Source organism: Triticum dicoccoides, chromosome 2A (assembly GCF_002162155.2).
Source record: "Triticum dicoccoides isolate Atlit2015 ecotype Zavitan chromosome 2A, WEW_v2.0, whole genome shotgun sequence".
Lineage (NCBI taxonomy): Eukaryota > Viridiplantae > Streptophyta > Magnoliopsida > Poales > Poaceae > Triticum > Triticum dicoccoides.
In genome coordinates this window covers 112606406-112617011 of record NC_041382.1, presented here as the reverse complement: position 1 = coordinate 112617011, position 10606 = coordinate 112606406, and the positions used below count along the sequence as shown (strand labels likewise).

The 10606-nt window shown below is 44.2% G+C and overlaps 1 protein-coding gene across 1 annotated transcript in view; it reads right to left on the bottom strand.

Annotated features, from left to right (window-relative positions):
• LOC119353701 overlaps positions 1-4140 on the bottom strand; it is a 6424-nt gene extending 2284 nt beyond the window's left edge. Inside the window, exons 1-7 of the mRNA XM_037620352.1 lie at positions 3887-4140; positions 3217-3301; positions 2358-2406; positions 2200-2275; positions 2023-2105; positions 584-680; positions 426-471 (exon numbers count right to left, since the gene is read on the bottom strand). Coding sequence (XP_037476249.1) covers positions 426-471; positions 584-680; positions 2023-2105; positions 2200-2275; positions 2358-2406; positions 3217-3301; positions 3887-3971 — 521 coding nt within the window. The 5' untranslated portion in view covers positions 3972-4140. The remainder of the gene's footprint in view (positions 1-425; positions 472-583; positions 681-2022; positions 2106-2199; positions 2276-2357; positions 2407-3216; positions 3302-3886) is intronic.
• Positions 4141-10606: the final 6466 nt, after the last annotated feature.

Genomic DNA, 10606 nt, shown 5'->3' with positions numbered 1-10606 from the left:
GGTAGAACAATATTTTGAGTTAGAGTCTCATCCCACAATCCCACATTTGTTTACTCGTGCCTTCTGCAAGAGTGTTGGTCTCACACGAGAGTAAGAGCATTTAGTTATTTGTGTTTTTGCAAGAGTGCCGGTCCCACATGTAAAGAGTGCATTTGTATATTGGTGCCATTTGCAAGTGTGTTAGCCCCACATGTGAGCATGAGTCTATTTGTTTATTTGTGCCCTTTCCAAGGTTGTTGGTCCCACATGTGAGTAACGTATGAATGGAGAGGAGTGAACTCGCCAACTACAAACTTTATTAGGAAAGAATTTGACAAGTCCACAGCAGGAAACTGAATGGCCATGGTTTAGGTTCAGCCATGGAATAAAGGCAATCAACTAAACTGCAAGCATTCCAAAAGTGTATATAGGCAAGGAAGACAAACCTGTGCATGTGCTCCACAAAATCATCAATTATGACAGGCCAAGCACCTGAGAAATATACACAGACAAACAGTAATCAGTATCAAGGTAAATCCATTAAGGAAGTTGCGGACAGGATCAAAAATCCAGAAGGAGCCATATATAAGAAATGTAATTGTACCTTTTGGATCATAACCTTCCAGATCCTCGTTTACACACCTGCTGAAAGCTAGTAGCTGCTGCCAGGCGTCCTCAGAAATGTTGTGACGTTGGTACTTCTGAGGAAGGCAAAGATACAGATAAGCTAATATTACATGATAATGTCTGGAGTGCCCCTTTTATGGAGTTAAGGATTTTATAATAGATAAATTTATTGAGTTATAGTCGAAAGCAAACATTCTAGTCTCAAAAGTAAAATGAAGAGCCCCAAAACTAGAACATGTCATAAAGTTCGTATTGACACGTCATGGAAACAGGGAGATAGCAGATTATGCCAATGCCATTCTCTTCATCTATATCTATTCCAATATCCAAACCACCTCGACCGTCAAATCATGTTGTCTAGCGGTTCAAATCGCTTCAATGTTGAGCACCAAACACGTTTAACGCTCTAATTACCCACCACTGCCATTGGTTATAAACACGTTTTGACTCAACGCTATCCCATGAAATCTGCCATGTAATTAATATCCTACCTTCCCGTGAAAAAAGTAATTGATATCTTACCAAATACCAACGTGCAACAGATATATCTTACCTAATATAGCGTGCAACTAATATCCTACCTAATATAAACGCGCATTGCGCGTACATTATTACTAGTGATATGAAATACAAGTTGAGATTTTCTAAGAAAGTATTGGGCGTTACTAGAAAACAAGACACTTGGCATGTTCAATGAGATGTTGATAGATCTATTTACCATCATGTACCAAACCATCAACTCTAGACTCAACACCACTGCAATGTAAGGGTGCAAGCAGCGGGAGTTGCAGCTACCCGCCCTACACCAGAAGTGTCCACCAATGATTAGAGTGGACAATGTGTTTGTCCACTACAGATTGCTAGGATTGATCTGAGCCACTGCGACGGATGCGGCAACCCCCGCATAGGCCTGCTAGATTGGTGCACACGGAAAATCTCAGTATAACTAAGCTAGCATTGTTCGACAATACCAAAGGGATCAAAGGGAGAGCGTTCTCTTGCGGGATATGCAGTAAGTTGCCAGACAATTGCAGGCATTGTTGCTGCACGGCCTAGCTGTTTAGCGGGTTGCCCATGTCTGTTTGCACCCTTACTGCAAATCTGCAATGGAACTCAATGAAGTTGACTGGACTAATGTCAAGTGGACATCCCTTCATGATCACATATTCTTCTTAAAGAGCTTGTTTGTTGATCCAATGGGAAGATAGCTGAAATTTGTATATTTTCTGGGGAATAATAAAGGTATACAACGCATAATTCAGCCCACACTTTTACTGCTCTCACTAAAACTATATGAAGAACGAAAGCACCAGCAATACTGCAGAAGCAGTCATCATAAAAGAATAAAGTAATGAAATTTGTCTGAGATGAAATTATAGACATTTGCATATAATTGTTAACCAGTAATTTCCGTACCTCAACAAAGTTACACCACCGGTCAAGCAATCGGAACCTTCCAACAAGAACTATCCTCCATGCTGCAAGAGCCTTCTGAACAGCTAAATCATGAAAAGCAACACCCGGTTAGTCTTATTGGGATGTAAAAAATGACACAGCAGCATGTATGGGCGCGATCAAGGAAACAGGGCTTACTAATATTCTTTTGGCCATTTTCACGAGAAATGAAGAAGACAAAATCATAGAAGGAATTGAATTGGCTCACATCATCCTAATAAAAGGGGTCATAGATTAGCATAACGTATTGAGAAGCATTTGAAAAATGCATAATCTGCTTGGGAAGTGCCTCTTACGAACTCAAGAACTGACATGAGCTTGTGAATATCACCAAATATTCCATCCCTACATAAGTAATAGAGTATGTAGTCAGCCAAAGGGTAGAAAGAATATAAGAAAACAGAATATGACACATAAAAATTAAAATAAAGAAAACAGAATTTTCTTATGCATGGAATTATGTGAGTGTATTTGCCATGGGTAGGTTATGGATGTGTGTAACTGAAAGCGTGCCATTGCTATTTCTAATAATTACAATAGAAGCGGTCAAACAATCACGTGCTATACACGTTAACACATGAAAATGAGCTCAAGCTCTAAATTTACAGTAACAACAGACAGGTACAGAACAACTATGTATAAGTATGCAACATATATTACCCAATCTTAGTCGGGTCATCCTCGACAATGTTTCAACTCTTTATGTAATTAGGCAAGAAGCTTTTGAGAAAGTCTTTTTCAGTGAGTAGCATAAAGACACAATACAAGTTATGAACTACATTGTGATTAATCTGTTTTAACAAATGTCACTTTTGTAGTAAACAAACATCAAATTTTCAGTGAGTAGCATAAAAGACACAATACAAGTATGAACCACATTGTAACTAATTTGGTTTAACAAATGTCACTTTTGTAGTAAACAAACATCAAATTTTCAGTGAGTAGCATAAAAGACACAATACAAGTATGAACCACATTGTAACTAATTTGGTTTAACAAATGTCACTTTTGTAGTAAACAAACATCAAATTTTCAGTGAGTAGCATAAAAGACACAATACAAGTATGAACTACACTCCGATTAACTTGTTTTAATAAATGTCTCTTTTGTAGTAAACAAACATCAAATACTACAATAGGGCAAAACAGCTTTTACCTCATTCCTTCCATATTATCTATAGTTCGTGAAAGATCCGCCAACCCTTCCCTTGGGTTCGCATTTGTGCATCCGGATACAATACCTAGCAAGCAACGAACAGAACAACAATGGACTTGAGACAGCATATAAAGAAACATATGCAAGTAACCTCATGCATAAAAAGAATTAGAATATCATGTAGGATATGCTGAGCATATATATGAAGATTTGCTAACTTGATTCTGACAAATGATTCTGCGTTCGGTTATTAAGGAAATACAACCTAATTGAATTGTTCCAGGATATATCTAAAAAATAGCAGAATTGTGATTTCAGCCTCGAGCATTTGCCTGATACACGTTTAGCTCTTTTTTTGCGAATTTATACCCTAGAAGCGAGAAGCCAGCAACCTCTAAAGACGCTCACAAGAAACCAGACAATTGGCCAAAGGATAAACCCAAAGGCCACTTCTTTTCTCCTATCAGAATTTCTTAAAGATCACGCAAATGCAGAAAAGATGAGTCCGTCACCAAAAGACTCCTAAAATTCGTAATCTTTGATCTCTGAAGTCTAAACCACCAAGTCGGCACGGATACGAGCAATTCTAACCCTGAAACCTCCGAAGCTCCGGCCCGAGACAAACCCACCAACGGAACGACGAAGCGAATTCGAAAGCGGGGGAGCTCACCGCAGTACTTGGAGTAGGCCTGGGCGGCGGCGGGGCACACGGCTAGGGCAGCGTCGAAGCCGCTGGATCCCATGGGCCGAGCCATGGATCCAGGCCCCTAAACCCTAACCCCGGTGCTCGCCGCCGAGGGGTCGGCCACCGACGAGTCGATCTCAATTGCAGCACGACGCGAGCAAGCAGAGCTGCAAAAGGCAAGGGGGGAGCGGAGGGGGGGAGGAGGAAGAGACGTCAGAGGCGTAAGATTCGGCTTGGGTGCGGAAATGGCATGTCATCAGAATAATAATATAATATAGCCGGTGGATTCATCTGAGCCGTCCATGGATGGGAGATCCAGATCTATGTGACCCGAGGCCCACCTGTCAGTCTCGAAGCTGAGTGAGAAGGATGGACTCCATGTATCCATGTACAATAAGAAAGAAAAGGACATCAATTCATCAAGGAAGGAACCTAAATATGAATCTATGAAGAATATTGAACACCGCAACATGAAGAAACACAACAGTGTACTGCATTTGTGCTATCTATGACCTAACCGACGTCGATCTTCGATCCAACGGATTTTGATTTGGGCGCTCGGTTTGAAAGTAATACAACTTTGAAATTTTAGAGTATGTTTGCATGGCGCTGACGTCTTGTATTTTACGTGAACGTAGGTGTTTACTGCTTTTATAGAGTACGTTACTTGGTGAAAAGGTGTACAGGTGTCTCTTGTCATTGCGAGCGCCATCAGAAGTAAGAGTGCACACACACTTTCTACCAATTGGAAATATTTTGCCCCTCTTATCTTCTAGCTTTTCTAAGGTTCCTGGTAAAACACAGATTGTTCGCACGGTGGCATGAAAAAAGTTGTTCACTTTTTAACAAAGGGAGGGACCCGAAGGTTCGAGATACTAACATTAAATCATTAAAATTGATACACCCACACGGAAGGACTTTCAAAAAGGATAAACAGTACAACCATCTGCTTCCTTCTATGTAAACAAGGCCCCAAAAGTGAAACAAAAATTGCATCCAGCCCTACTACATGTAGCGGCCTCACCGGAGATGCAAAGGCCATTGCTTCCAAGAGCTAAGTTGTCGAGCCTAGACAAGGGGTAAAGGGCTCCCACTGGAGGTTGAAAACGGTTATGCCCGGTGAACACGGCGAGAAAGCATGCTTTTATAGAACAGATTAGGACTCTCTTGCTTCACTTATATCCTTTTAGAGAGTTGAATAACAATTGGTTGTTTGCATGGATTATATATTGGTATTAAGAGTGTTAGGTACACATTGGTGGTATAAATAAAAAATTACATGGCCTTGTATATCACTGAACTTGATAATTGGATTCTTTGCAATTGTTTTGAGATCATGTGTGAGTAATTAATGAATGTGTCGTAGCATTGAGGCTATGCAATAAACTTGAGGCACCCCCGTAAGGATACATAGACCTACGCGGGGTGCGCGGGAAACATGAGGCGGAGACACGCGTTCGTGTACATCGACGGCCTGACGCGGGGCGCACCCCCCCCTTTAGGGGTCCCAACACATATATGGCAAGGAAGAGAGCAAAACTCTCATGTATTTCAGATTTTGAACCCTTTGAATGTATGGTGGTCTCCTCTATTTATAGGAAATTGGGGGTAGGGTTGGAGATTACAAGATTACTCTCTGGGCCACAACATACAACGAGGGGTACTATGGTCTGGAGCTTATTCCCTTGGGCTCTTTGATTTGATCTTTGGCCATGCCACCTATGCAGGACGACCTCGTAGACCCTACGACCTTGGTGGTGGCGCCCCTCGGCGTAGGGCACTCCACTGGCAGGGTGTGCCATCATGTAGGAGGGCCACTACTTGGACATATACCTGGCCATCTGTCGGGCCGGGCTAGGCCTAACAAAGCTCGAGGCAGAAAACCTAGGCCCGAGCCCGGCCCGGCCATCGGGCCTGGTTTTTAGGCCCAAGCCCGACCCGACTGTGATAAAGCCCATCGGGCCTCGGGTCGGGCCCCTTACCTAAAACGCAAAATGCTAAACATAGGCCCAGCCCAACGTGTGCTTTGGGCTCAAAACTCAGGCCCAGGCCTGACCCGCGGGCAAGACCGGGTCGGGCTTTTTCGGCCCGGGTCGGGTCGGGCCAGTCGGGCCGGGTACCCCATGGCAGGTATAGTTAGACAATACCCTCATCGTTGGGCTTGCCCCATGAAAGTGCAAGTGTCACTTAAATTATATTTTGGTGTGATGACAATATGGTTAGTGGAACTAATATCAGTTGCTAAAGCTTATCTCAGGATATTGGTTCCAAGTTATTTTGGATGGAGGTGTGCACCCTCCCCCTCCTAATTCAAAAAGATCAAAGGCATGGTTTACCAGCGACTCGAAGGATTCTTTTTGGTTCGATTTGAGTCGTAGGAAAAACCGCACTATTAAGAGGGGTCATTGCGGACTTTATGTCATGTGAGAATGCCTTCGTCAAAACCATATACACCAGCCTTCCCACTCCTACCACCTTATATCGCATAGTGTGCTAGGTGTGATATCCAAGAAGTTGCAGTAGGAGTTTTCTGGATACCCCGTGCGCATGGGGTCTTTTGACCCTAGTGTGCACGGGGTAGTCAGGAACTTTCTGGGTACCCCGTGCACACGGGGTTCTGTGTAACTCCCTGGGTACCCCGTGTGCGTGCGCACGGGGTGCTACGTATCTTCCTGGGTACCCCGTGCGCATGGGGTCCAACGGGCAGAAACGGTCACCCAACTAAGAACACTATAAAATCCCCCCTTCTTCCTCCTCCATCCCTAACCCTAATGTCTTATTGAGCTCCAGCATTGCTACACCTCATTTTGCTCAATACTCTGAATCCCTCCACCCAAACTTGTTGAAACTTTGGGGTTGGGAGAGCAAGACCCGATCTACACTTTGACCAAACCAAATCGTGTTCCCCATAATATTCATCCACCATTGACCTGTTACTTTTGGAGCTTGGGCTCCTAGGCGGTTAGAGGTTCCTCCGGAAGCTTCCTTGCTTGTGGTGTGCTCCGAAGAAGTTTGTAAAGGTGTGGTGGTCGCCTTCAAGACCAACCCTGAGTGATTCGAGGCTCATCCGTTGGGGGTGACTTGATAGAGATTACGATGAGCCTTTGGTGGCACTCCGCAAGCTTTGGCTCTAGCACCGCTCTAAATGGAGAGTAGATCTTCCCCAAGGAAGAGTGAACTTCGGGATAATTTTGTGTCCTCGCCTCACTTGTGGTTAATCCTTTCCCGCACTCTACTCTGCTTTATATGCTTGTGGGCTTGCTAATTAGTTTGTTGCCTAGCATATTTAGCTTTAAGCTTGCTTGTCATATAGGTTGTGTTCACCTAGTTGCATATCTAGTGAACCCTATTTATCCGCCAAACCCGAAAATTGACAAGAAAGATTAAAATTTGTAGTCTCCTATTCACCCCCCCCCCTCTAGTCGACCGTATCGATCCTTTCAATTGGTATCAGAGCCTCATGCTCTAATATAAGGTTTTACAACCTTAGAGGATATGGACGACCTAGGGAATGTGGGAGGTGTCGCAGCCCTTACGGAGGATGGTGAAAACCTACCCCCGCCGCGACCGACGCGCTTGTTGCTCCGGTCGTTGCTCCCGTCACCCCCATTAACCCGGGTGCCCCCTTAACCGCGGCCAACATTCTTTCAATGTTTGCAGACTTCAAAACCGCCATGTTGAAAGAAGTGTGTTCCTCAGTCAAGGAGGAAATTGATGCTCGCTTAAAGCCCTCGACATCCGCATCAAACTCATTTGATCCAAATGCCATTCATGATGCGGATGATTCGAGAGAACCCCTTGCATCTCCGACTCACACTCAAGTTCCCAAGTACAATGTCGTGGAACCCCTCACCCCAACCTTTCCAACCCCCTCGCATTAATCCTGTTGGGCCTCCGCCCCCTTTGAAAGCTAACGTGTTTGCTATGTGGAAGCTAGATATGAAGTCTCATATTTGTAGTGTGTCCTCTACTCAACTATGGTGGATTGTGGTCAATGGATTCAATCCCGAAGACCCGATGAATCTCACCCCAAGAGAAGCGGTTGATGATCAACTCAATGCAACTGCCCACAACATGTTGCGCACCGTGGTGACCGATGACTATAGTGACTCCATTACTCTTCTCAAGACTGCCAATGAAAATTGGGATTGCCTTAAGGAGGCTCTCGAAGGTGATGAAGCAATTTGAAGATCTCGGTTGGCTTTGCTCAAGCAAGAAGTAAATCTATTGTGAGGAATGAAGGTGAATCCGCGGAAGAGGTGTTCTGAAGGTTGAAGTCTCTTGTGCTCAACTTAAGGACCTTTACGTGCACTTGGGCAAATGTGATTTCATTGAGGACAAGTTTATAGATGCTATGGTTCTCACGGAACACTCCATGGTGATGATGATACATCAACACCCGGATTATCACAAGTTAACCGTGACTCAAGTTGTCTCCACTTTCTCCACTCATGTTGACCAAGTCCAAGAAGACCTTTGTGATTGCTCAAGCAACCAAGAACTCAAATCTTGCTTAAGGCCAAGAAAGTTGTTAGTCAACCCTCAAGGGACGAAGAAGTGGTTGAAGAGACTTGTGAGGAAGATGTTGATACCTCATGCCCGGAAAATGACTTTGCGGAAGACTTGGCTCTCTTAGTCAAAAATACTTCGGGAACATGGCAAACAAAGGGAAGAATCTTCAAGGAAGATCATTTGGACGAAGAAAATGCTACAATTGTGATAGCCCAAGACACTTTGTGCATGATTGTCCATATGAGAGACGTGAAGACAAGTCCGAGAAGCTTGTTCTCAAGAAGAAGAAGTTCGCCAAGTTCACAAAGAGGAAATATGACAAGGTTCTAGTCCATGAAGAATACATGTCTGGAGATGAAGATGACGGTGATGATGACCATGTGGGCACGACAGCCATTGCCATGCATGCCACTACCTCCTCCTCCTCCACCACCAGCCTCTTCGACTCTCCAAACGAGGACAAGCCTTTCACTCATCGGTGCCTTATGGCCAAAGAGGTAAAAACAAAGTCCAATCTCAAAACCCCGCCATGTACACTCCCAATGTCTCATGTGAGATAGTGGAGGATGAGTGTGAAGAGGGCGTGGATAATGATGAGGAATCCTTGATGGCTTTCATGAAAACTCTTCATGGTGAAGCTCATGCTCGTTTTGGCGATCTTCTTAAGTCACTCATCGAATGCGATGATTTCATTGAGAATGTTGAAAACATCCTCATGCATAGAGGAAAAAGAGAGAGTCGAACTCCTCGAGCACGAACTACATGAAGAGAGTGTCATGAGAGCATCACTTGAGGAAGCCTCGTCGGCTCATCAAATTGACTTTGTTAAAACCAATGATGCCTTGCAACTTGCTCTTGAGAATAAGGATGCCCTTTGTCAGTGTCAAAACCGGCGGATCTCGGGTAGGGGGTCCCGAACTGTGCGTCTAAGGTGAATGGTAACAGGAGGCGGGGGACACAATGTTTACCCAGGTTCGGGCCCTCTCGATGGAGGTAATACCCTACTTCCTGCTTGATTGATCTTGATGATATGAGTATTACAAGAGTTGATCTACCATGAGATCAGAGAGGCTAAACCCTAGAAGCTAGCCTATGGTCTGATTGTTGTTGTCGTACGGACTAAAACCCTCCGGTTTATATAGACACCGGAGGGGCTAGGGTTACACAGAGTCGGTTACAAGGGAGGAGAACTACATATCCGAATTGCCAAGCTTTCCTTCCACGCAAAGGAGAGTCCCATCCGGACATGGGACGAAGTCTTCAATCTTGTATCTTCATAGTCCAATAGTCCGGCCAAAGTATATAGTCTGGCTATCCGAGCACCCCCTAATCCAGGTGTAACACCCCGAGAATCATGATACAGTAATCTTCCTCTAACGGTGTGAAAGGACATGCGGTGCCCCCATGTGTGGTTTTGGTAATTGATGACATTCTCTATGGACTAATGGTTGCATTGAGTTATATTTTAAGGATTTTTCCATAGGCATTTCTTGAAGTCCATGTGTTGGTTTCAAGGAGTTTATGGGTTGACCAAGGTGCTATTAAGGAATTATCCAAAGATTGGTCATGTGAGTGTTGAGCTTATTGCAAGCATGTCTTGAAGAATAAGATTGTGTGATCATTCATGTTTACCTTCAAGACATCATCCAAACGAAGAGAGTTGGAAAGATTCAAGGTTGATCAAGACTAAGTCAAGAGTGAATCAAGTTGATCAACTCACAAAGAGTAGAAGATGTACCGAGAGGGATCAAGTGATCCCATGGTATGATAAGCATTGTCCATTGCACTTTGTGTACTAACCCATGGTCTATGTGAGAGTCTACGTGGGGTTAGGTACGTGTCCATGGGCTTGCGTCAAGAGGATGATATCATACAACCCATGGGAAGGATGACATCAAGTGGTGATCGTCATCAAGATTGTCGTGTGCAAGTTCAAGTGGAGAATCACGAAGAGATCAAGTGCTTGAAGCTTGCCATCCATTCTGGTGTCAATGGACTTGTGAAGATGTGCCGAAGAGTGGCTCACCCATAGTGGAGTATGGGGGAGCAATCATCTAGTCTCCATCGACCCAACACAATCAAGAAAGGTGGTCCATATTGAGGAGGACAAGATCGTCATCATCTAGCTCAAGTGGATCATGTGCAAGGCAAAGGTTTTCCCTTGATAGGTTTTCTATTTTACCGGTCTCATGG